Source organism: Geotrypetes seraphini, chromosome 5 (genome assembly GCF_902459505.1).
Source record: "Geotrypetes seraphini chromosome 5, aGeoSer1.1, whole genome shotgun sequence".
In the NCBI taxonomy this organism is placed as follows: domain Eukaryota; kingdom Metazoa; phylum Chordata; class Amphibia; order Gymnophiona; family Dermophiidae; genus Geotrypetes; species Geotrypetes seraphini.
In genome coordinates, this window is record NC_047088.1 from 83,866,214 (window position 1) to 83,893,178 (window position 26,965).

At 44.7% G+C, this 26,965-nt stretch overlaps 1 protein-coding gene across 10 annotated transcripts in view; it reads left to right on the forward strand.

Annotated features, from left to right (window-relative positions):
• LOC117360819 (probable E3 ubiquitin-protein ligase MID2) overlaps positions 1-26,965 on the forward strand; it is a 651,807-nt gene that overhangs the window by 365,255 nt on the left and 259,587 nt on the right. For all 10 annotated transcript variants that reach the window (XM_033945263.1, XM_033945261.1, XM_033945267.1 and 7 more), the window contains one exon: positions 19,436-19,543. In XM_033945263.1, the coding sequence (XP_033801154.1) occupies positions 19,436-19,543 (108 nt within the window). The remainder of the gene's footprint in view (positions 1-19,435; positions 19,544-26,965) is intronic.

Below are 26,965 nucleotides of genomic sequence, written 5' to 3' on the forward strand. Positions count from 1 at the left end.
GCGCGCTATACTCGTGTGCGCGTTTTACACGGGTGCGCGTTATATGCGTGAAAATACAGTACTTGGGGTGAATAGGGGGATGGGGGACAAAAGGAGAGTTGCACATGGGAGGAAAAAGGAGGGAGTAGGGCTCCAAGGGAAGTTAATGTGTAGAGGAGACAGAAGTTTCTTGCTGTAAAGCTGTATTTAAGCTAGAATGAATTATGACAATGTTAAACTTGGAAAATCTTTTCCTTTATTTCATTCAATAAAGAGAATTTTCATAAAATGGACTGAGGTAAGGAGAAAATGGGGAAAATATTGACATTTTGGGATTAAATACTACTCCTAATCAGTTATAGAGAATGTCAAGATACCTGACAAGTCACAAAGAACTGTGTAATAGAATGCCGTTAAAGGTTAGGATCATGTTAAATGGCCACTAGAGGAAAATATTAATACCTTTGAGCTTTTATCCTTAAGCCTCATCTGAATGGGTACCCCTCGGTGCTCAGAATCACTTACAGCCCTGCTCGTGTTCTTCATTTGCTAAACAATCATAGATTTGTATTCCCCAGGCCTAGGCTGATTAATTTGAAACCACTAAACATTCAGCTTTTTTTCTTTATTGCATCTGCCATTTGGGAATTGCCTTACCTCCGTAATTCATGCTGAATTATCTTTTTCCAAATTTGAATCCTTGTTAAAAATCTTTTTATATTGGCAGGCATTTGAGGGACTGTGAGCAGCTGGACAAAATGCTTATTTTTTTTAATTGTACTATATGATGGAGTGGTATTTTTTTTTTCTTTTTATGATTTTATAGTTTTTAGTTTTGGATTGTTGCATTTTTGTGCTTTCCTATCTTTATTGGAGATTCTTTTATTTTTATTGTTTTTGACTGTACACCTTCATGTTCTTTTTGTTCAGTAAAGGCAGTATAGCAAATTGTTTTACATTCATCTGAGCCGTTTCCATACAAGGAACTATTGGAGGACTCTGGCACTTCATGAGGCGGGGAATAAATGAATAACAGTTTTGTCTGAAAGGTAGTCTTCCTTCTTAGATGTCAATTAAGCAGAAGAGCAGTCACTTAGAGACACTTTTCCATTAGAAGGTACTGAACCCTGTTATTTGGATGAAGAGGAGCCTGAGAAATCTGTGGTCGAGAGTTCCAATGAGCCTGAAGATTTTCTTGACAAATCCATTGCTGACTATGAACGAGAGTCTGGAAAACAAATGGATTGCTTTGCTCAGAAAAAAGACCTATGCAAGAACAAAGCAATTGAAAGCAATGGGCTGAGTAATTCAAGCTATTGTGAAACTTTGGTAAAACAAGGGAGGAACTAACTCAGTGTGGCAAACTGAAAGAAGCTTTGACTTGTTTGCAGCAAGCTCTTGATATCAAAAGTGATGATCATGAAGTTTTGCTGTTGATGTTGACCTTCATCTTAATACCTTTCTGGCGGCTTCACTCCAGGGAAACCCATTCAGATGCAGTTAGAATAATCAGTCTCTATCCTTTTTTATGGAAAGTTCAATCAGCCTTCACATAGTTTATTTATGCATAACAAAATGCAAATCAGTGAGGCCTTGTTGCCAAGGAGTTGAACAGCATCATAAATTTTATCCAATCTCAAGAAGACATTGAGGCCCAAAGTTAGGTGGTGGTAGGCACCCTACCGCCACCTAACTTAATTGGGTTAATTGGTGCACTAATTGACTATACTGATTAAAAACCAATTAAAATGCAATTTTTAAAAAAACTGAGGCACCTGAGGGTGCCTCCAAAAAGGTCAACATTATCCCGCCTATGGAAGCACCTTATGACGCCTAACGCCACGACTAACTGTAGGCATGGTTAATGCTCGAAGTAGCGTTAGGCGTCAGAAGGCATCTCCATAGGCATGGTTCTTGTGAAAGGTAGGTGCCGGAAATGTAGGCCTTTAAAACCCTGACCTACATTTCTTGTGCCTACCTTTCACATAGCTGCAGACTCCACCCTTGTGAATGCCCACCTTCAAACTACTATAGAAGTGAATTTCTAGGTGGGTCCATGCATTTTCTCCCTGCCCTCATCCCTAAGCCCTGACAACTGAATTTGTCCTCTGCCAGAACCGGACCCAGGTCAAATTAACCCTGACAAAAAGCCCAACAATAAAAAAAGACAAAAAAAGCTTCTAATAATAATACACATGAGCTCCAGACAAAATGGCCCATCCACAAATGAGCCCCCTACAAAAAGGCTTCATCTTGACTGTTCTACCCATGCTGCTACTGCTGCTGTTGTTGTTGCAAGCTGAGGTACTTGTTCAAGGGCAGTCTTAGGCAGACTGAAAGAGGGAAGAGACAGAGACTGGGTTGGGGGTTGGAGGCTGGAACAAAGGAGGATAGATGCTGGATCCAAGGATGGAGAGAGAGAGTTATGCCAGACCATGTTAGGAGGCAGGGGATAAAGAGGGAGAAATGATGGACCTGGGATGTGGGAAGAAGAGAGAGGGGAGGGACAAGATTATTTTGTTATTAGATACAGGAACACAGAAAAGTGCTGGAAAAAGAGTGGATAAAAACACTAAGTCAGTAGATGCTGAACAGGGACACAGAGGAGAGATGCTAGACAGGACAGATAGGGATGCAGAGAAAAAATGGATGGCAGACATGGAGAGAGAAGAAATGTCAAGTGCTGTTGGGTTAGAGGGCTAGTATGTGACTGGGGCTGTTGTGTCAAGTGTTATTTTGTTAGGAGCCTTTTTGTCAAGGGCTCTTTTGTTACAAGGCTATTTTGAGGCTATTTTATCTGGGCTGTTATATTGGAGTGCCACCAGAATGCCTGGCCCATCTGAGCAGTGGGCAAATGGGTAATGCACTTCAAGTCACCAATGCCAGGACCCCCCACTTCACACACACATGCACGCAGTTCATTCACATGCACAGGGGCTACTGGTGTCCTGCCATGAGAAGCAAACCGCCAACTTTCTAGGTGCTCAGACAGCACTAGGGGGTTCCGGCAGAAGACCTCTGCAACAGTGGGGCTTGGGGATGTCTACCAGCAGCATCAACAAGGTTGGTGCATAGTGGGCCTGAACCCAAAGTGGGTGGACCTCTGCCTTCCAGGCTCACTCTGGCTACACCGCTGATATCACATAGCTGGAATATTCATTAACATGCACATAGGCACTTATATGCCAGAATTATTTACCCACATATGCACTTATATGCCAGAATTCCTCGTCATTTACATACTTTCCTAGTAATTTAATGCTAGTGCCTTCTTTATAAAATTTCCCCCTTCAAGCAGGGGTTCTGAGCCCAGTCCTTAGGACACACTCAGCCAGTCAGATTTTCAAGATAGCCACAATGAATATGCATTAGATAAATTTGCATGCACTGCCTCCATTTTATGGAATTGTACCTCATGCATATTCATTGTGGGTATCATGGAAACCCGACTGGCTAGGTGTGTCCTGAGGACTGGACCAGTGGTGTAGTAAAGGGGGGGGGGGGGAGAACTGCCCCAGACGCTGTCTTGGTGGGGGCACCAGCACCTTTCAACACCCCTCCATGTCACACTCACGCCCCCCCCCCCCCCCCGGTACCTCTTTAAAATCTTTGCCAGCACCAGCAGCTATTCTAGCCTGCTGCTCGCATTAGCCTGGCTCCCTCTGAAATGACTTCCAGGTCGTGGAACCAGGAAGTGACATCAGAGGGAAACTCAGCGCCAGCATGAGCAGCAGGCCAGTCAAGCTACTCACGCTGGCAAAGATTTAAACACATATGGGGGTAGAAAGGAAGGGAATGAGTGGTGTGGCGAGCAGAGAGGAAGGTGCCTCCTACCCTCACTATGCCACTGGACTGGGCTGAGAACCCCCACCCTAAAGGCTTAAGGATTTTTAAAAAATGTAAACAGTGGCCTTCATAGAGCCAAACTAAACTGGGAGACCTGGAGAGTTGATAAATAGAATTTGATGATGTCTAGCTGGAAAATGACAAAGATTGTATATTTCAATACCAAAGCGCTCTGTGCTGTGTTCTGGTTATGTCAATGTTTAGCTCTCTTAATTGCTTATATTGATGCTCAGCTTGATATTAGTTCCTTTTTTGGGGATTGTAACTTCCTTCTTTGGGTAAAGTAGTGCATTGTCTTTGAGGCTTATGCAACCCAGCACTGACATGAAAGAGAAAGAATAGGTCCATTCAAAAAAACAACAATGTAAATTGTTACGATGGGGGAGGTTTACATATTATATGCAGGTCCTTATTTTGTAGTCAGGGCAATGAAGTGTTAAGTGACTTACTTAGAGTCACAAGGAGCTACAGTGGGAATTAAACCTAGTTCCCCAGGCCACAGCACTAACACTAGCTACCATTAATTGGTTCTTTAGATAAGATACATATGCGATAAGTTGTATTCTTTGGAAACAAGACCCCTGAGGCAGGCCTTATGGCCGAATCACATACATGTCGGGTCTTAGTAGTGAATAAACAGATTGAGCATCACAGATCGCCTCTTTTGTTCTACCCTAAGGAGGTAGAATCTCCTGTATTCGTGGGTTTTTTTTTTAACAAAGACCATAAACATATATATAGGAAAAGGCTGATTTCAGGTTATATCATTGTTTGGAAAGGCCATAAACAGATGCTAATCTGACAAAGAAACCCACTCCAGTTTTTAGTTTTGTGTGTATCTGCTGTTTATAAGATGCTGCTCTGCTGTACAATTTGAAGGATATCGGCTGTGGCAAGCATTTTTCAGAACGTGTTTTTTTTCCTGGTATTTAAAAAAGACAAACAATATTTGTATGCTCTAGAGCCAGGCAGATTTCTCATCTGCTCTTGTAGGAGTCCCTCCTGGTTAAACTTTAGCATACAAGAAATAATACTTTATTAAGTACAGGCAGTTCCCATATTATAAGCGCCCGACTTAAGTATGATTCATACTTAAGAGCGCGGTCGTAGCTTCATTTGATTTCACTGAGCAGTATTTCCAATGGCCTAGACTCCTACACTTCTCCTTCAGCAGATTCAGGAATGAAGCACGGCCACATTAAGAGCAGTGTGTAGTTTTGCATGCTGTATCTTGGAGGGAACACTGGTAGGGCCAGTTGGCCCTTTTGTTAGCTGGGAGCAGAGGAAAACAGCAAGAATATTAAAATCTACAAGTTCCGAGTTACATACAAATCCAACTTAAGAACAGCTTTAAAAACATGACTCGTTCTTAACCTGGGGACTGTCTGTACAATCATTTTTCACATCCCCTTGGTGGTCAGCTCTTGAGCAGTGAGGCTGATTTGAGGGGATTAAGCCTTTCCTTTCTGGGTTCAGAATCAGTTGGCTGTGCTAGGAAACTGCAAGATAATTTTATGCCCTTTAAACTGTACTAAGTCTACAGAAACTAACCCCCCCTCCCCTTTTTACAAAACTGTAGCTCAGTTTTTAGCACCGGCTGCGGCAGTAACAGCTCCAATGCTCATAGAGTTCCTATGAGCATCAGAGCTGTTACCCCCATAGCTGGTGCTAAAATCCGAACTACAGTTTTGTAAAAGGGGGGTGGGAGGTAAGTTTTGTGACCATTAATCCAGTAACAAGTTATTTCAGGTGTGCTGTAATTGCATCAGTGTATATATTATTCTCAAGAAACATACCCCAATCTTTGAAAAGTAGATTTTAGAAACACATTCATCAAACCATTCTTATTACTTTTAGAACATATCAATAAGTTTTAAACAAGTTTAATCAAAACTTCAGAGGTGTCACTCTAGGCTCACCTATCCTCTCATTGCCAAGAAATTTACACACCAGCCTCCTCATGAGTTTTGAAAAAAACTATTTTTAGTACTAATTTTAATCTTAATTTTACTAATCTCAAATATATAAAAATCGATGAAATAATAAATATTTTAGTATAAATCTTTGCCCCAAACTCCTCATTACACTTTTATAAAGGTGAATAAAGAGCTTAATCATTTATCTTAATCAATCAGCTTAAACACATTCTGTCTGGGGGAGTAAATCCAACGTGTTTCGCCAGATGACAACGGCTTTATCAAGGACTCTCCCTCAAATGCCGAATCAACTGAATGCCCCAAGGTTCCAGACATTGCATCAATGGCATGGATCAAACTTAGCATCAAAGTGAATTGACTGTTCCTTCTCGTGTAAAATGTATCATTTACTATGAGACTGTGTAAAGCACTTAACCTCATTGTGCTCTGGTGGATTGCATTCTTTTATTACATGGACTTTATAGCTCGGAGCCATACCACTTTGAGCTCTGATCATTAGCAATCTTAGAAGTGAAGCAGGGCTCTGGAATGAGATGTTTAAGAAACAGTGGGCACTGAATGAATGTCTTGAGATGGTCAAAAGGAAGAACTCTTTCCCTAAGCATATGGTGAATCAATGCCCTATCTATACTGTGCTACTAAAGATTCAGTCTTTCACATGAGGTATTAAGGTAAAGTCTATTGTGTTTTGTGGATAGTGAAGAACTCCTAGGGTTGTTAATTCTGGTGTTTATAAAGTTCAGTTATAGAATCTGTTAATTTCTGAAATTTCTTCTGTAAGAAGAACCCAACTAGATTCAGAAAAGGTCCCATGTTCAGGCACTGCTAAAATGTAAGAGCACTATACAGATGCAATAGAAATAACAATCTGATTAATCCTTAAGAGCATGATGAAGATTTTAGAAGGTATGTAGAGAAAGTCATTCACACATCCAGGTCAGGACATGACAAATTCCCATGTATTGTACAAGAGGTTCTGTCAAATGCTGAGCTTCTAGTAACGTAGGTATAGTGTGCATGTGTATGTCCCTTCATGTGCAGTGGGAGCAGGGATTTCAAAAGTCTGCACATGGGGAGGAGGGGGGGATGTGCCGCAGTACCCCACTTAGACATGGGAGCAGCTTTTCAAATTGCTTCTCCCAACAGCAGTAATTCCCTCCTCCCCAATTCCCAACCAAAATAGCACCAATCCACCTTCTCATCCCTCCCAATATTCAACTCTTTTCTATCCCTCCTGGGAGGTCCTTCTCTTGGGGGAGGGTGATTGAAGGGGGTCTGGATGTCATGGGGAATTAGAAGGGTAGACATGTTGGGAGAGGGGAGATTTGGAAATAGTCTGGATGTAGGAGGAATTGGAATTGTGGACATGTTGGGTAGGATCAGATGAAAGTATGGATATGTAGGAGGAGATAAGGGTGTGGTTAGCGCCCTCCGGCTTTGAACCTGGCCTTCCAGCAAGCACTTATTTGTGCCTCGGGGCAAGTCTAAATGCTGACATGGATATTTTTTCATATTCATGTGTATTTTCCTTGTAAAATGGGGAATACACATTAGTATGTTTGACCTACCCCAAACACTTCCTCTCCATACACTAGCCTAGGGAACCTCAAATCTAATCCCCAGGTCTACAACCCAGCCTGGTTTTCAATATTTCCACAATTAATATGTATGTGATTTATTTGCATTCTCTGTTTCCACTGCATTCAGATAAATCTAATACATATTCATTGTGAAACTCCTGAGAAACAGACTGGGTTGTGGACCTCAAGGACTGGATTTGAGGACCCCTGCGCTAGCCTTTCTCTCTTGAGGTATAGACATGGTGAGGTTCCCCTGATATGTATATATCTAGCCTCCTTTCTAAAAGACTTTTACACATATAAAATCTGCTGTTTACACATTGGAATGCTTCTATAATAGAATATACTTGCCCTTATCAGCAGGTTAATTTTATGTATATTAAATATGGAGGGACACTCTGGCACACAGAAAGAATATAAGAATTCTCATACTGGGACAGGCTGAAGGTTCATTAAGCCCATATCCTGTTTCTGTCAGTGGCCAACCCAGGTCCCAAGTACCTAGCAAGATCCTAAGTAGTAAAACAGATTTTATGCTGCTTATCCTAGGAATAAGCAGTGGATGTTCCCAAGCCAATCTCAATAATGGCCTATGGACTATGGCCTATGGAAATTATCCAGCCCATTTTCTGCTACTCATTAATGTGATGCTGGATAGCTATTCAGATGATGTCATTTTGACAAACAAGGTGCTTTCGAGTTTTTTGACTGACCTATAGCATTTTAGGTAAAAGCTATTGCAGCAGCAATAATTCATTCCTCCATCTTTCTTAACAGGCCATGAACCTCTGTCACTCAGTACCATATTTCCTTCTTGATGATGCATACTGTGATGCATTTTAGGATTTTGACATAGTTCTCGGCAGGACTGGTTTGATTTAAACCACTAATCAGGAAACAGGGTGATCTTGATTTAAATCACTAGTCAGGATGATTCTATTTAATCATCATTTTCTAGTAAAAATATATTCTTGATGGCTGATGTAACCTTAATACATATGCATCAGAACTTGGATGTAGGTTTCATTTTCAGAAGGTAATAGATTTATGCAACCCATAATGAAACAATTATTTATTGTTCTGAATATTTTTAGACTAATCCAACTCCCCTGGTGCAGTACAATGCCACTACCAGATTTTCATAGTTACAATTGTGCTCTTAAGTTTACACACCCCTGGCAGAATTTGTAAGATGTGTATAATTTATGGAAAATATAAAAGTGATCCAGCAAAACACCATTCTTTAATTTATGAATATTGGTCAGGTGAAGCAATTTATCATCACAGAATTGTGTGTGTCCTTTAGTAATCATAATAACTGTATTTACACATTTTTTATGTATCAAAATTTTATGTATCTGTTAATGTTTGGGCTCATAATATATTCTCAAGTGGGGCTTATAATCAAAACAGAAATAGGTCTAAAAACCCGCCCAAGTTGGCACTTGGACGATCAAAAAGGCAGCGTCCAAGTGTCGATCAAAATAGATTTTTAGACGTATCCAGAGACTTTTTAGGCCTCTGAATCGCGCTGTGCACCCAAAGCTGAAAGGGGCTTTTTTGAAGGAGTGATTAGGGTGGGCCAACCTAGACTTAGTCGTACTGTAGGGATAATCAAAAGTTTTACGAGGCTGCCTGGATGGAACTTATACATTGTGACTTAGGCGATTTAAAAAAAGGTCTAAGTACCCAGAAGGTATCCAAAGTGGCCAGATAACCACTGCAGACACAAAGTACAGTCCCCCCACAAACTCCCCCAGTGATCACTGACCCCCCCACATCACCATAAAAATCTGACTAAAAACATACATACCTACCTCCAGAACATCAGCACCTGGTAAAGGAAGCAGAGCTGCACAGAGGTGGCTTAAATAGTCTGGGGAGTGAGCTAGTGAACCATAGAGAGGAGGAAAACACAGGCCCATAAGCCACTATAACCACTGCATTCATGATGGAAAATGTGAGTCTACCAAAAAAAACCCCAACCCAACTGTACTGCCATATAGGTGGTACCCTCAGCCATAAGAGCTATTGGCATAGTAGACAGGTGAGTATAGCAGGGAGTTGTGGTGAGATGTTTATGTGGCACCCTTTTTGTGAAGTTCACAGCAGTGCCCTGTAAGGTGCCCCATTACCGTATTTTCACGCATATAACGCGCGCGTTATACGCGTTTTTACCTACCGCGCATACCCCTCGCGCGCTATATGCGTGAGCGCGGTATACCAAAGTTTTAAAACATAGTTCCCACCCCGCCCGACGCCCGATTCACCCCCCCAGCAGGACCGCTCGCACCCCCACCCCGAACGACCGCTCGCACGCGCTCCCATCCGCACCCGCATCCACGATCGGAGCAAGAGGGAGCCCAAGCCCTCTTGCCCGGCCGACTCCCCGACGTCCGATACATCCCCCCCCCCCGGCAGGACCACTCGCACCCCCACCCCGAACGACCGCTCGCACGCGCTCCCACCCACACCCGCATCCACGATCGGAGCAAGAGGGAGCCCAAGCCCTCTTGCCCGGCCGACTCCCCGACGTCCGATACATCCCCCCCCCCCCGGCAGGACCACTCGCACCCCCACCCCGAACGACCGCCGACTTCCCGACAATATCGGGCCAGAAGGGAGCCCAAACCCTCCTGGCCACGGCGACCCCCTAACCCCCCCCCGCACTACATTACGGGCAGGAGGGATCCCAGGCCCTCCTGCCCTCGACGCAAACCCCCCTCCCCCCCAAGAACCTCCGACCGCCCCCCAGCCGACCCGCGATCCCCCTGGCGACCCCCACGACCCCCCCACCCCCCTTCCCCGTACCTTTAGTAGTTGGCCGGACAGACGGGAGCCAAACCCGCCTGTCCGGCAGGCAGCCAACGAAGGAATGAGGCCGGATTGGCCCATCCATCCTAAAGCTCCGCCTACTGGTGGGGCCTAAGGCGCGTGGGCCAATCAGAATAGGCCCTGGAGCCTTAGGTCCCACCTGGGGGACTTTGGACACTGCCGACTTTGGGTGACTAGCACCCTAGTTCCAAAACGGACTTAGACATTTGTTTTGATTATGCCCCTCCACATATCCACATCTGTGCCTTGTTTGATTGTAATTATTGTCTGTATATAAATAGTCAATGAGGCCCATATTCTCTAAACGGCGCCTTAGATTAGGTACTAGTAGGTGCCCTACCAGTGCCTAACTTAAATGGCAAAACCATTTAAAAATTATTTTAAAAACCCAAAAATGTAGGCACCTAGATCGTATTTGTGGGAGCACCTTAGAATACCTAATGTTGAAGTAGGCATGGCTAACACCGGAAATGACTTTAGGTATCCTTAGACGCCTCCGTTGACGTGATTCATATCAAATACAGATGCCAGAAATGTACCATATTTTTCGCTCCATAAGACGTACCTGACCATAAGACACACCCTAAATTTAGAGGAGGAAAACTCAAGAAAAAAATGTTCTGAACCAAATTGTGCCTCTGAACCCAGCCCCCTAGAAAAATAGACAAATATACTGCAGCAGACAGATTTTGATCACTAAATTGAAATCCTACCTTTGTTGTCTGGTGATTTTTGGTTGCATTAGATAGTTCTTTCTTTCTTTCTTTCCTTTCTTACTTCCTCAGGCCCAACAATTCCTGCGGGGACAGGGACAAATTTGTCCCCATGTCATTCTCTAGTCAAAATACACATGCACTCCTTCAGATCCTTTTGTAAAATACCACCAGAATTGAGCACATCCCAACCTGGATTTCTGAATTCCTATATCAGAGTTATATTTAACATGAGCCTTCTAGTGTATTGTGAATGGCTATCTTCAGAAAGAGGAAATGACTCTTCCTGTCCCTTTTAACTTCAGCGACGGAGAAGGGAAAACGCTTAAAGAAAAAGCTACAGCTTCCTCTTCTTCGTTTACATAGTGTTAGATGCAAAAACTGCATAGGGGTGAACTAAATATGTGCTTTTGTAGCCTTTGCATCCCTTTAAAGGATAACAGCTTCTTGATCATTTAAACTTACTATTCTGAATGCAGATGTCATATAGGGTAGACTGTCTAAATTCACTCCAACTGAAAGAAAATCAGAACCCTCAGATATAAAAGACAAGCAAAATTCCCTCCATCTCCCCCTTCCCTAGAAGCAGTGTCCCCAGCACTTTAAAGAAGCTGCTTTGCGACCTTCTAATGCCGATTTCCTCTGCCGCATCCCTGATGACATCATCAGAGACAGGGAGCGGCAGAGGAAATCGGCATTAGAAGGTCGCGAAGCAGCGTCTTTAAAGTGCTGGGGACATTGCTGGTTCCGGAAGGTTTGTAGGTCGTTTCGCAGTGGGAGGGTCAGTGGGGTCGGAAGCAGGGTGGCGGGGGCGGGGGGAGATGGAAACAGGCTGATCACCGGTTCTACTACATAGGGGGGATGGGAGGGAGGGAAATAAAAATGCCAGGATCTACTGTACAGGGGGAATGGGGGGGTACAAATTTAAAGATGCTCATTGGGTCTACTACACAGTGTGATGGGAGGGAGGCAGGCAGGTTCGGGGGTGGGGTTGGGTCAAAGTCTGGAAGGCAGTGAGGGGGACATAGGAAGGAGGCACTGGGGGGCACTAAGGACTTGATGGACTAAAGTTAGGATCCAAAGTGTGAACTGGATTAGAAACTGTTTGATGGAGAGATGCCAGAAGATGGTGATTAATTGGAATTCGCTCAGAGGAAGGAAAGATTAGTGGAGTGCTTCAGGGATCTGTTCAATAAGTTTGCCAAAGATTCTGTTCAATACATTGCTGAAGGGTTAGAAGGTAAGGTTTGCCTTTTTCTGCAGATGATGCCAAGATTTGTGACAGAGTGGATACCCCAGAGGGAGTGGAAAACATGAAAAAGGATCTGCAAAAGTTAGAAGAATGGTCTAATGTCTAGGTACAAAAATTCAATGCAAAGAACTGCCGAGTGATGCATTTGGGGAGTAGAAATCTGAGGGAGCCATATGTGCTGGCAAGTGAGAGGCTGATATGCACTTATGGGGAGAGGGACCTTGTGGTAATTAATAGTGTCTAAGGATCTGAAAGCGAATAAATAGTGTGACAAGGTGGTGACTGTAGCCAGAAGGATGCTAGGCTGTAGAGAGAGAGGCATAACTAGTAGAAGAAATGAGATGTTGATGCTCCCACTTGGAGTATTGTGTTCAGTTTTAGAGACCGTATCCGGTGAAGGGTATAAAAGAACTTGGTCTAGAGAAAGGGGATGAAAATGGTAGGGGGTTTGCATCAAAAGACTGGAAGACCTGAATATGTATGCTCTAGAGGAGAGGAGGGAAAAGGAAGATATGATACAGACATTTAAATACTTAAAAGGTTTTTTTTTTTTAATTCTTTATTGATTTTTAAATAATAACAGTACACTACAATGAATTATCAAGAGCAAATCAGAAAAAGCACTTTACACATACAAACATTTTAAAACAAATCATTTTCTCCCCCCTTCCCTTAACTAGCAATAATTAGAAATATATACTTATAACTATAGTTTCCATAAACATACATAATAAAAGGTACATTAAAAGATATTAATACAGACCCAAATCTTTTCCAGAGGAGGGAAAATGGTAAAACTAGGGAGCATAAATTGAGGTTGTGGGATGGTAGATTTAGGAGTAATGTTAAGAAAAAATGGGATTGGCACATGGGATCTCTTCACGGAGGAAGTTAGGGGGTGGGTCATTAGTGTGGGCAGACTAGATGGGCCGTGGCCCTTTTCTGCCGTCAGTTTCTATGTTAAATTATTTTCACGGAGAGGGTGGTATGATGGAGATTATGCAACTTTCCCTGTTCCCCTGTATAGTACTTCTCCCCAGATCAAAGCTGTTCCTCAGGAAAATCCAGCACTTCACCTCTTGGCCCGTTTAGGACAAAGCAATTACAACCCAGAGAAAGAGATAGATAGCCCCAGAGAGGGGGGGGGGGGTGAAGAGGGAAAAACCAGAAAGTAGCTCAAGAGGTTTTAAAAGGAAGAGCCAGAGTCAAGAGAGAGAGATCCCAGACTAGGGTTACCAGATGTTCGGATTTACCCAGACATATCCTCTTTTTAGAGGACTGTCTGAGTGTCCGGACGGTTTCTTGGACTGGAGGGAGTTTGTCCGGGTTTTGGACTCACTGTCTCCAGTCCAGCCCCAACCTCAGAGTTGGGGATGACTCATGTGAGACTCTCCTGTCCCCATGTACCTCCTCTGGTGCTGCAATTTCAAAACTTCAGGTAGCCAGCAGGATTAGCGAGTGATCCTGCTTCCATCAGCCTGCCCTGGAAGCCTTCACTCTGCAGCATCCACCTACAGGAAGTGCTGCAGAGTGAAAGCTTCCAGGGCAGGCCAAAGGCAGCAGGATCAGTCGCTAATGCTGTCAACTGCCCAAAATTGGAGGAGATTCAAAGTGCCATCCCTGACTCCAGGGTGGCCCAGATGGGGGGCTGGAGAGAGACTGACTGTGCTGAGGTGTTGGTGGTTTAGAGGTGAATAGAGGTGGACAGGCATGGGTCAGGATACTATGGGTAGGCCAGGGGTGGGGAATGGGTGGGGTCAGGTGTCAAATCTGGTAACACTATCCCAGACTGAAGGTAGGATAGGGGGAAAACGTATAAGGAGCTCTAGCTTGCTTCTGCCTAAGGCAAGGGATTTCTATAATGGAATTTTGCCTTTACTGTAGTACTTGACTGAAATTTATAACAAGTTACTCTCTGAAGCTGGTAACCAAAGCAGTGCTTCTGGCTGGGGGGGACAGAGCAATCACACGAAGGATCTGGACTGAATTAGTTTAAGCCTTAAACATAGTGCAACTTTGCTAGAAGACTTCAGCTTTAAAGAGGAGACCTGTGAAGAAGCATGCTCCATACTACTGAGGAATAAAAAGGGTTTTCTTTTCTTCCAAAGTCTGGCAGTTTGTGTTTGTGCGGCCCCAACAAGATCCTCAAACAAACAAATGCTTAAGAAGATTGTGTCCGAAGATGGGAAAAATTGGGACACCCTGCTGCTCTACATAATGTTTTCTGTCTGGGAGGTAGCCCAAAGCTCGAGGGGGTTCTCCCCCTTCAAACTGCTGTACGGGAGGAGACCACACAGAATCCTAGATGTGGTCAGGGGAACCTGGGAGGAAGAGCCAAGCCAAGGAAGATACTTGGCTGAGCTCATCCTCACAATGCAAGACTAGATGAAAAAGGCAGGGGAAACCGCTAGACAATGTTTAAAGAAAGCCCAAGAGACTAGCCCATGCATATAACTGAAGAGCAGTACCGAGAGTCTTCTAGCCAGGGGACAAGGTCCTGGTCCTTCTACCCTCCTTGGAAAGTAAACTCTTGTGTAAATGGCAAGGCCCATATGAAGTAATAGCCCAGACAGGGCCAAAAGTGACTCAGTACGACTGGAGAAACAACACCAGAAATATTCCATATTAATCTTTTTTTAAAAAAAATGGATTTCCATGATCATAGTGTTGGTAAGCACGGTTTTGGGTAGGGGGGACCCTCTTTCCACCCAGTACCAATATCAGACCAGCTTCACCCCAACCAGAAGAAAGAGCTAGACCAACTTGTATATCAGAACCAGGACTTCTTCTGCACAGAACCAGGGCAAACCCATTTAAGCATACATGAGATGATGGAGCCTGGAACAATCATATGACAATGGCCCTACCGGATTCCCGAGTCTTGACAAGCAATAGCAAAGGAGATTGATGACATTTTACATCTGAGAGTGATAGAGGAGTCTACCAGTAACTGATCCTCTCCAATAGTATTGGTGCCTAAGTCCAACGGTAGTATAAGATTTTTTTATCGACTTTCAGAAAGTAAAAGCTATGTCCAAATTTGACACCTACCCTGTGCCTAGGGTAGATGAGTTAATTGAACAACGCAGGAAGGCTCAATTCATCTCCACCTTAGATTTGACTAAGGGGTACTGGCAGGTACCCTTTGCACCCGAAGCCAAGGAGAAAACAGCCTTTTCAACTCCTCAGGGCCTCTTTCAGTTTACACCCTCTCCAAGTATGTTTCAGCACTTGATGAACTGCCTTTTAATACCCGATCAGGGCTACATGGCGGCCTAATTTGATGACACTGTGGTCTACAATACTAATTGGAAGACACACTTGATCCAACTCGAGGTCATCCTGGACAGCTTGAGGAAAGCAGGGTTAATCGCCAACCTTAAAAAGTGCTTCCTGAGAGGTCAGAAAGTCTACTAACTGGGATACATTGTGGGTTGAGGACAGATCAAACCTCAAATGGATAAGGTAGATGCCATCAAGTGGACCCCAATTCCTCAAACAAAAAAACAAACAAATCCAAGCCTTCCTAGGCATGGCAGAGTACTACTGATGATTTATTCCTGACATCACCAAAAAGGCCGAACTGCTACAAGACTGCTACAAAAAAGGCTCCGGATGCCATTCCATGGTTTCGGAGCAGGCAAAAGCATTTCAAACCCTGAAGATGGATATCTGCTCAGAATCCCTGCTCATCAATACTGACTTCCACTGTCCGTATACAGTTCATACGGATGCCTCTGAAGTCAGTCTGGGAGCGGTCCTTTCCCAAGAAAGAAATGGGGAAGAGCATCCCAATCACCTTCATCAGTCGAAAACTCTATGAAAAAAATTATGCAGCAATTGAAAAGGAAGCTCTAAGTGGGTCCAACACTATCTCCTAGAGTGACGATTTCACTTGGTCACAGAAAACGTTTGTCTGTAATGACTAGCCTGGTATAAGGATACTAATTCTAGAATTATGAGATGGTTCCTATATCTCCAAGCCTTTAACTATGAGATAAAACATCATTCGGGCCAAGAGAACATGAACACTGACTTTTTATCTCAAGTGGTGGAACCCTGAAAGGCAGGCACTTGGCCAGGTAGGGTAGAGCTGAGGAGCAGGGGATGTGACAGAGATTATGTAACCTTGCCCCTTCCCCTGCATGTACTTCTCCCCAGATCGAAACTCTACCTCTTGTCCAGTTTAGGGTAAAGCTGAAAGCAAGTACAATCCAGAGAGAGAGCGCCCCAGATTGGGGGGAGGGAAAAAAAGGAAGTAGCTCAAGAGGTTTAAAAAGGAAGAGCCAGAGTCAGAGAGAGAGGTCCCAAACTGAAGGTAGGGAAGGGGGAAAACTGATAAGGAGCTCTATAATGCTTCTGCCTGTGGCAAGGGATTGCTTTAAAGGAATTTTGCCTTTATTTCTGTTCCTGAGTGAAATTTATAACAAGTTAATCTCTGAAGCTGGTAACTGGAGCATTAATGCTGACTGGGCAGGACAGAGCAGTCACACAAAGGATCTGGACTGAATTAGTTTAAGCCAGGGGTGTCCAACCTTTTGGCTTCCCTGGGCCGCGTTGGCCGAAAAAAATGTTTCTGGGGCCACACAAACATGCAAATGCTGCAGCAAGACAGAGGAGGGAGCCAGTAAGACTGTAAACACCCTGGGGCAGCAGAGGAAAACACTGCATCGCCCTCGACTGGGGCCGCACAAAATACTTCACGGGGCCGTAGGTTGGACACTCCTGGTTTAAGCCTTAAAATATAGTGTAACTTTGCTGGAAGATTTCATCTTTAAAAAGGAGACCTGTGAAGAAACAGACTCCATACTACTGAGGAATAAAAAGGGTTTTCTTTTCTTCTAAAGTCTGACAGTTTGTGTTTGTGTGGTCCCCTTCATATGCACCCATGCCTGTGCAGTTACAAGTGGTTGATGCCTGGAATGCCCTTCCGAGGGAAGTGGTGAAGAGAAGAACGATGACGAAATTCAAAAAAATGTGGGATGAACACAGAGGATCTCTAATCAGAAAATGAAGGGTATAAATTGAAGAACTATGGTCAGTACTGGGCAGACTTGCATGTCCCAGGTATGGCTATTTGGTTTAGGATGGGGCTGGGGAGGGCTTCAACAGGAACTCCATTAACTTGGAGAGGGATTAGATAGGCTGGAGTAAACTTTGACGTAAACTCCAGTAGTTGGAACCTAAGGATAGTACTGGACAGACTTCTAAGGTCTATGGCCCAGAAATATCAAAGAGAAAAGACAAATTAATTTAATCATGAATCTATAATGCATGTACCTATTGGGTAGACTGGATGGACTATTCAGGTCTTCATCTGCTGTCATTCAATAAGTTATGTTACTATGAAAACATGGGGATATATATGAGAGAGAAAGACTGACTGGGCTTTCTTAAAGTGTTGTGAGTGTGTGATTCACATAGAGTATGCATGCGGACATGCATTTTGGCCCTCTGCATGCTACAAAATGAAAATTGTGGCCCCCAATCAAAAAAGGTTGGACAAGCTTGATGTAGATATTTCCAGAAGATTTTAGAGTTGCATGAATTTAGGAGTGAAAATGAAGACTGCAACACTGATGACCTCAGCTTTATTTTGTGCACAGTTCAAACACTCAGATTCGTTAGTTAGATTGTTCTTTATGCTATTGCATTCTCTATTCTGCATAAAGTCTGCTCTGTGTCTTCCCTTACTGCTTAGCTCCCCGCCTTGCAGTATGTCTTGTATATTTTTCTCCAGACCTCACAGCGTTTTCTCTGTTCTCTCACCTTTCGTGCCTGGTATGCTTTCTTCATAGCTGCTGCCCTTGAGATGGCTCCACGTGCCTTGCAAGGGTACCTCTGGACTGTTCTTCTATACTTGCATGGGCGGCTCATGGCTTTGCTGCAATCCCTACATAGGCACCTCCTTGATATGCTTTTGGACCTATATGGACGCTTTCTGGGCATTTTACTATCCTTACACTGGCTCCTCCTAGGCGTGATATTAGCCCTACACTGGCAGCTCCTAGGTGTGATACTAGCCCTACACTGATGCCTCCTGGGCATGATATTAGCCCTACACTGGCGCCTCCTAGGTGTGATACTAGCCCTACATTGATGTCTCCTGGGCGTGATATTAGCCCTACTCTGCCGCCTCCTGGGCGTGATATTAGCCCTACACTGGCGCCTCCTAGGTGTGATACTAGCCCTACACTGATGCCTCCTAGGCATGCTATTAGCCCTACATTGGCGCCTCCTGGGTGTGATACTAGCCCTACACTGGCGCCTCTTGGGTGTGATACTAGCCCTACACTGGCGCCTCCTGGGTGTGATACTAGCCCTACACTGGCGCCTCCTGGGTGTGATACTAGCCCTACACTGGCGCCTCCTGGGTGTGATACTAGCCCTACACTGGCGCCTCCTGGGTGTGATACTAGCCCTACACTGGCGCCTCCTGGGTGTGATACTAGCCCTACACTGGCGCCTCCTGGGTGTGATACTAGCTCTACACTGGCGCCTCCTGCGTGTGATACTAGCCCTGCACTGGTGCCTCCTGCGTGTGATACTAGCCCTGCACTGGCGCCTCCTGCGTGTGATACTAGCCCTATACTGGCGCCTCCTGGCTGTGATAGTAGCCCTACTTTGACGCCTCCTTGCTGTGATAGTAGCCCTACACTGGCGCCTCCTGGCTGTGATACTAGCCCTATACTGGCGCCTCCTGGCTGTGATACTAGCCCTAAACTGGCGCCTCCAGGCTGTGATATTAGTCCTACACTGGCGCCTTCTGGCTGTGATACTAGCCCTACGCTGGCACCTCTTGGGCGTGATACTAGCCCTACATGGGCGTCTTCTGACCGTACTGCTAGCCCTACAACAGCGCCACCTGGCCGTGCTGCTAGCCTTACGTGCTGATCTACAGGTCCTGCGTCTAGCCCTGGCTGCTTGTCCCCTGGCTGCTCTTCTAGTTCTGCATGATCGCCTCCTGGCTTTATTGCGAGCCCTGCACACTCTGCATGCCGATCTCCTGGCTGTCCTTGTCCTGCTTTTTCGCCTTTTTACTCGTTTAGATTTAGATTTTGTTCTGCATTGACCCCTCGTCAGTCTGCCTATCTCACACACACTTCCTGCCACAATTCTCATTGTCTTGTTTACTCCCCTCTTTACTCTTCTCAGAATCTTATTGGTGTCTGGCACTGATTTGGAATGAACATAGTGTACTGAAAGCACATAGATTGTACTAAACTGATTTTTGTGCTGACTGCACTACCAGGTTATATCCTCTGTAAAACTCTGGGTTATTATTTCTGGCAGGTGAACACAGCAATGCACGAAGCTAAACTGCTGGAGGAGTGCGATGAATTGGTGGAGATAATTCGTCAAAGGAAGCAGGTGATTGCTGTCAAAATTAAAGAAACCAAGGTAAGGAACTATTGCTATGCACTGTAGACTGTACACTACAAAGTACTTATAACAAGTGACATCTATGTGAGAAATCCATAAGGGCCCCAATATTGAGACTGCAGGAGGCAGCTTGGCTACCTCCTGCAGTTGGCGTCAATCCTGGATATTCAGAGCCTGGGCTTTAGCGGCGATCGCTGGCTTTAGTGTATCTGGGCCTAAGTCCCACTTGGCCAGCGATCTGCTGATATTCAAAATTGCCACTTGTCAAATTGGCTGGTTACCGACATCAGTTTTACCAATATACTATCTGAACAAAACTGTTTGCTATTAGACACGCCACTTGTATTAGCCTTACAAAATGTTTGTGCTAGAAAAAATGGTATAAGGGAAGAGATGCCCACTGCCTCCTGCCATGGTGACTTCCTTCCCCCCTAGAAGCAAAAATAGCAGGAGGCTTTTCCCTCCCTGGTACATCATGTGATACACAGGGAGGGGTCTAAGGCCCTTATTGGTTCAGACGCCTTTAGGCTCCTCCCCGTGCATCACATGATGCACCGGGGAGGGAAAATACCGCCATTTTGAACTGGCGTGCCTATGAGCAAGATGGACTGAGTTTCCCTCACATTCCAACTTCTCTAAAAAAGTATGGGGGAGGTTTGGAGGCTGGGGTGGGGTTTCAGGGGACCTCCGGTGGCAGGAGGCAGTAATCATTCCTCTTGCCTTTTTTTCAGAGGGTAAGGGATGTTTAAGGGGGGCGCCTGGCGTGGGAGTTGGCCTTCGGTGGCATGAAGGAGTGCCTTTTTTTAGGGGGGGGTGAAGGGGGATGGTAGGACATGTGTGAGGAGGTGCCTGGGGGTGGGGGTGAGCCTTTGATAGCAGGAGGGAGTGGACGAATATCTGCGTGAATCTTTTTCATGCAAACTTTTTAGTGCATCAATAGCTCTTTCTGAATCTGCCCAAAAAATCCGATCAGTCCAGACCCACACTGTCTTACCGATCCTCTTAGTTCATCTAGGCCTTAGTTAGCCAGAAACCGTACTCAGCTAGCTGTCCCGCTGAATATCAGGGGGGTAAACATGCTTATGTGCCTTTATAAAACAAGGTCCCAGATCCAGCCCAGTAGCGCACAAATTTACACCTACTCCCAAAAATGAGTAAATGTGTGGCAGTACTCTATGGGGGCAAGGTACCTTCATTTAAATGCCCCAGTGTTGTGTGGGGAGTGGCCACGATTCTGATTTAGAATACTAGTGTATAACTGCATTGACACACCTAAATTTAGCCATGGCCACTTACACCAGGCTTATGACTGGTATAAATGGACAAGCCTTAGAATGTCATGCAACGTTCGTAACTTATAATATTTACCAATAAGGTATGTGACTAAGGGCTCCTTTTACAAAGGTGCGTTAGGGCCTTAACATGCGGAATAGCACACGCTAGCCGCTACCGTCTCCTCTTGAGCAGGCGGTTGTTTTTCAGGTAGCGCGCGCTAATCCGGTGCGTGCGCTAAAAACGCTAGCACACCTTTGTAAAAAGAGCCCTAAGTTGGAGACACGTCCATACCCTTCCTATACTCTGGCCATGCATATGCACCCTTTCAGTTATGCGCTATAGCACTTATGCAATATTTTCTAGAATGTGCATAATGCTCTTATATGCATACATTCCACGTTTTCCTGCACACATCCATTGCCTTTAACACGTTTACCCACATATTATAAAATATGCAACTCTAAGCTTTGCTTAGTGCAAACGATTCTCCTGGGAGTACTTACACAGAGATCAATTGGAAATGGGCACAATCTTTCCATATATGCACATTTTACACATGTAATTGGTCATGCAATTTAATAAAAACTCTTTTCTGCCTGGTAAACAACATTACAGATGGAAAGATGTTTATAAGATTACTCTCACAGAATATTACTGGAAATGGTTTAACAAGGCCCACAATGCGTGCTAGCTCACAATTTTAGGCTAGGTGCGGGCAGGGAATAATTATCTTCTTGATCTAAGGAGCTCCTTACCTGTGACTTTTGGCAGAAATCAGCCACTTAAGGGAGTCTTCTGCCCTTTTCAAGATTTGCAATCCAGATTAGAACTGTGAATAGAATTGAATCAGCAGTTGGTTCAGATTGTGATGCACCTCATGGCCAGAGGAAGATAATATCCCACTTCCCCCCTCCCCCCACCACATCAGGCTTTCCCACTCATGCCAGTAAGTTCTGATGGAGTTCACCAGTAAGACATCAGCACCTATTGAATAGGCATTGTTGATAATATTTTTCAAGTTTGGCTTTTTTTCTGGGATGGGGGAACAGATATGGCTCCACGAGTCTTCATTTAGAAGTGTCTTAGGTTTTTCCCTATTTTAAACCCTATTTTAAAATCTCCTTCCTAGATTGCTTCAATCATTTTAACAGCAGTCCTCAGTCAGAGTCCATAAGCCATTGTTCCTTCTGGGGACCCAGTTAGCATGTCATTTACAAATAAAGTCCTTTTAAGGAACATCGTCACTCCACAGAGTTTCTTTTGCTTTTCTCCTGAAAGATATGTCCAACACTATTCATTGTTGTATAGAGCTTAAGAAAAGAAGCCAGAAAAAATGGGGCATTATCACACAAAACCTTTTAGATCAATGTTAACATTTTATATCTAATGTGCCCCAAAAAAGAGGCAACCAGTACAACTCTTTAAAAACTGAACAGGCAAGATCAAATTTTGACTATCTCATCAAAAGCTTAGCGGCTGAATTTTGAACAATCTATAAAGATCGAGGAGAATAGAGAGAATTACAGTAATCTAAGACAGTTTTATAGTCTGTAGAACTATACAAAAATGTATTTCTGATAATAATTTCTTAAGAGGTGTCAGTAATCTCAGCCTATAAAAAGGCTGTTTGAATGACATTTTTAATCTGTGTGGAGTCCCCAACATGACTCTAAGATATTTACACTCAGATGAAATCACAATCTCTTCATCACCAAATTTTACTGAAGAAGGTTAATTGTGTTGGGTCAGTTTGATTTGACAAGAATAATATTTGTGTCTTCCCCACGTTCAATCTTAGTCTATTAGCAGTGAACCACGATTTGATGATTTGCAAACACATTACTAAAAAAGTTAAAATTTCTGAAACAGACCTTTTCACTGGAAAATAGAACTGAATATCATTGACATATTGAACTCCAAAGCATGACAATATTCAACAAAATTTCTGAAGCAGACCTTTTCACTGGAAAATAGAACTGAATTATATTTGTGTCTTCCCCACGTTCAGTCTTAGTCTATTAGCAGTGAACCATGATTTGAATCTTGATCTACACCTGTTAATACAGATGTCCAAGTAGAACTCTCCTCCCATACAAACCCAGAAATAGCGATCAGCCAAGAAGAATCAAAACCATTCCCAAACCGTTCCCTGAACACCCCAGTATTCCATGGTTAAAGGTATCAAAAGCTGCTAATATATCTAAGAACACAATAAGGTTAACAAAATGCAGAGTGCCACTGGCTGAATATCAGACCCTATGTTTTGAAGTTGCATATTTTGCCAGGCAGCATACGCATGGGCAGAGTTTAGATGAAGCATGGGCAAAAAGTGCAAATAATACGTGTAAATTATAGGGATGGGCTATTTGCAAAAACTCAGGAAATATCAATGACATGCATGTCATTAATGAGCAGAAAAATCCATGATAATTTGTGGGTTTTTGTTGCTGATAGTAGTGCATGCTCTTTTGAAAAAGTGCCAACTCTTGCAAAAGCATGCACACTATTTGAAAAGAGGGTGCACTCTTTTCCTCATAGTGCCTCTATTGTGCCTGCACAGGCATGTGCAAATAGCTCATGCGTGTGTTTACTTTCAGAAAAAGATCACACACTCTGGGCTTTTATCAAACAAATTAGCGTGGGCCGGCGCAGCAAATACATGGGGATTTAAAGGGCTTCAGTGCATTTGCTGCGCAGCACTTGCTCGTGTGGCTTCATAAAAAAGGCCCTCAATGAATTTGCTGCCATGCCCCCCCCCCCCAAAATGACCAATAAAATGAACATTCCTAGAAATGACACAAAATGAAAATTTTCTGCCTCTCCATCCATAGTAAATTGTAGCATTCTATGACTGTGCACTCTGGCTAACATTCTCACCAGTTATAGGGCTAGTGAGAGTGATCGATAAATGTAAGCATGTTTTCTGCCACTGGTGCTAGTATTCTATAAAGAAAAGTAGGCGGTTATTTTTCTTTATGAAGCAGACTTGAAACTGATGCCTGCTTATCAACGTATCCAAAGCACTCTGTTTAAAATTACCCTCTACAAAGCTAGGCAACTTCCATTATAAGCAGAGTGATATGGTCCAAGCTACCTAGTCCCCTTTTCCTCCTCCCATTGTGCTAATCTCTATTAATGGAAGAGTCTCGTCATATGCAGTTTGTCCAATCTGCGACAGATGTCTACTAATTAAGCGCACCTTTTTTGCGGAATTGTGATAACCCAGATCATTTGATATCAAATGATGCTGTAATTTAGACTGCATAGACCATCAATGCTTAACTACTTTATTTCAGATAATTACCTTCTTAGGTACTGTTCTGAGTTTAGCTTGCAGCTTCTTTTTGTTGAAGCTCTGTTGGAAATCAGAGAGAATGATCAGGTACCAAGAAGAAGGTCCTATTCCTTGTGTGAAATTTTTTGAACCTTGTGGACCTTTTTCTTACTGTAATTTCAGTTCATCTGACTATAACAATAGCATGCGTTAATTATAACAATATTAATAGCATGCATTAGTTATATTGCACTATCTGCACACAACAGCACCGTACAGGTTACGTAACATGATTCAGATGCCCCTGGACACGATGCATATCTTATCTTAAAGGTTCTCTATAGTATTGCTTACACAGTATGATCCAGATTCTCTAAACGGCACCGAATTTGTAGGCACCCAAACTCAGTAAAATCACGCTGTTGAAACGTTTTTAACTGAGTTTCAAGGTGCCTACTGATGGCTAAAAGAATTGGTGCCAGAATCGTGTCTTCATAGGCACTTTACACCACCTAACGCCACGGTGGGTGTGGCTAACGCTGGAAGTGGCATTAGGTGGCCAAAAGCACCTACGTAGACGTGACTCACATCATAGGTAGGCACCAGAAATGTAGGCCAGGAAAACCCTGACCTACATTTCCGGGACCTACCTTTGCCGGAGGCATGATTCTGTACCTGGCGCCATTGCGTGATTGACACGCGGTCAGTGGCCACTTTTAATGCGCTCGCCAGCAACGGCATTGATTACAGAATCCGGGTCTATCTGTTTTATAATGATTTGTTATATGTTTTTTATGCCATTGTCATATTTTAAATTATTGTGTTTGACTTTGATATGACCTGCTTAGATTGTATTTCTAATGCAGGATATACAGTAAATCTGACAAATTAAGAAAATAGATTATTCTGAAAAGGTCATCAACATTTAGGCGCTAGGATGCTGTGAGCTAAGTGTGAATTCTGTATTGAAATGCATGTTACTTGCATCATAAAATACTAGCGTAAGTTTGCATGTACACATCAATGTTTAGGAGCAGGCAAAGATTATATATATCAATGGTTGGTACAACTGACCACAACTAAATGTTGCAATTCTGAACGTAAATGACAGTATTTTAGAATCTTAGCACATAAGTGCTAGGTGAGCCCCTGATCCGCCATGCCTCATGTATATGCATCTCCCCCCCCCCAACCCCCGCCGGACTTACATTCTATAGCTTTTGTGTGCTAAGTTTCTAGAATAGAGACTAGAAAAGAAAAGCATTGCCATACAGGGACAGATTGGCTCATCAAGCCCAGTATCCTGTTTACAACAGTGGCCAATCTAGTACCCATGTTCAAGAGTAAAGCACATAACATAACAATGTGCTTGTATACCACGAGAACCTCGCAGTTCTGTGCGGTTTATAAAAAAGAAAACGGGAACTGCACATACACAGGGATATTAGTTTTTAAGTTTCCTAAAATTTAAGTAAGAGTTGGAACTGGAGATCAACTTACTAAAACTCTTATCCCAAAAGGCAGCCTAATAAGCTATAGTTTTGTTTAAAAATCTTTTGTAAAGGCAACCCTTTACTGACGGGAATGCAAAAAATCTAAATTCTCAGGCGAACTGTCTTCTGTTACAAAAATAAAATAATCAAGTACCGTATTTTCACGCAAATAACACGCACCCGTATAAAACGCGCACACGAATATAGCGCGCAGAAATCACGATGATTTGCACAAAAACTTTGATATACCGCGCTCACGGGTATACCGCGCATGCTGCCCGACGCTCCTTTCGCCCGCCCTGACTTTCCGTGCGCTGTCCCGACTCTCCGTTCACCCCCCCTGACTTCCGTGCACTGTCCCCCCTTGAAGGTCTGTCCCCATCCTGAAAGCCTGATGCCCCCCCCCGACGTCCGATACATCCCTCCCCCCCCCCCCGAAGGACCGCCGACTCCCCAACAATATCGGGCCAGGAGGGAGCCCAAATCCTCCTGGCCACGGCGACCCCCTAACCCCACCCCGCACTACATTACGGGCAGGAGGGATCCCAGGCCCTCCTGCCCTCGACGCAAACCCCCCTCCCCCCCAAGAACCTCCGACCGCCCCCCAGCCGACCCGCGATCCCCCTGGCGACCCCCACGACCCCCCCACCCCCCTTCCCCGTACCTTTGGTAGTTGGGCCAGAAGGGAGCCCAAACCCTCCTGGCCACGGCGACCCCCTAACCCCACCCCGCACTACATTACGGGCAGGAGGGATCCCAGGCCCTCCTGCCCTCGACGCAAACCCCCCTCCCCCCCAAGAACCTCCGACCGTCCCCCAGCCGACCCGCGATCCCCCTGGCGACCCCCACGACCCCCCCACCCCCCTTCCCCGTACCTTTAGTAGTTGGCCGGACAGACGGGAGCCAAACCCGCCTGTCCGGCAGGCAGCCAACGAAGGAATGAGGCCGGATTGGCCCATCCATCCTAAAGCTCCGCCTACTGGTGGGGCCTAAGGCGCGTGGGCCAATCAGAATAGGCCCTGGAGCCTTAGGTCCCACCTGGGGGCGCGGCCTGAGGCACATGGTCGGGTTGGGCCCATGTGCCTCAGGCCGCGCCCCCAGGTGGGACCTAAGGCTCCAGGGCCTATTCTGATTGGCCCACGCGCCTTAGGCCCCACCAGTAGGCGGAGCTTTAGGATGGATGGGCCAATCCGGCCTCATTCCTTCGTTGGCTGCCTGCCGGACAGGCGGGTTTGGCTCCCGTCTGTCCGGCCAACTACTAAAGGTACGGGGAAGGGGGGTGGGGGGGTCGTGGGGGTCGCCAGGGGGATCGCGGGTCGGCTGGGGGGCGGTCGGAGGTTCTTGGGGGGGAGGGGGGTTTGCGTCGAGGGCAGGAGGGCCTGGGATCCCTCCTGCCCG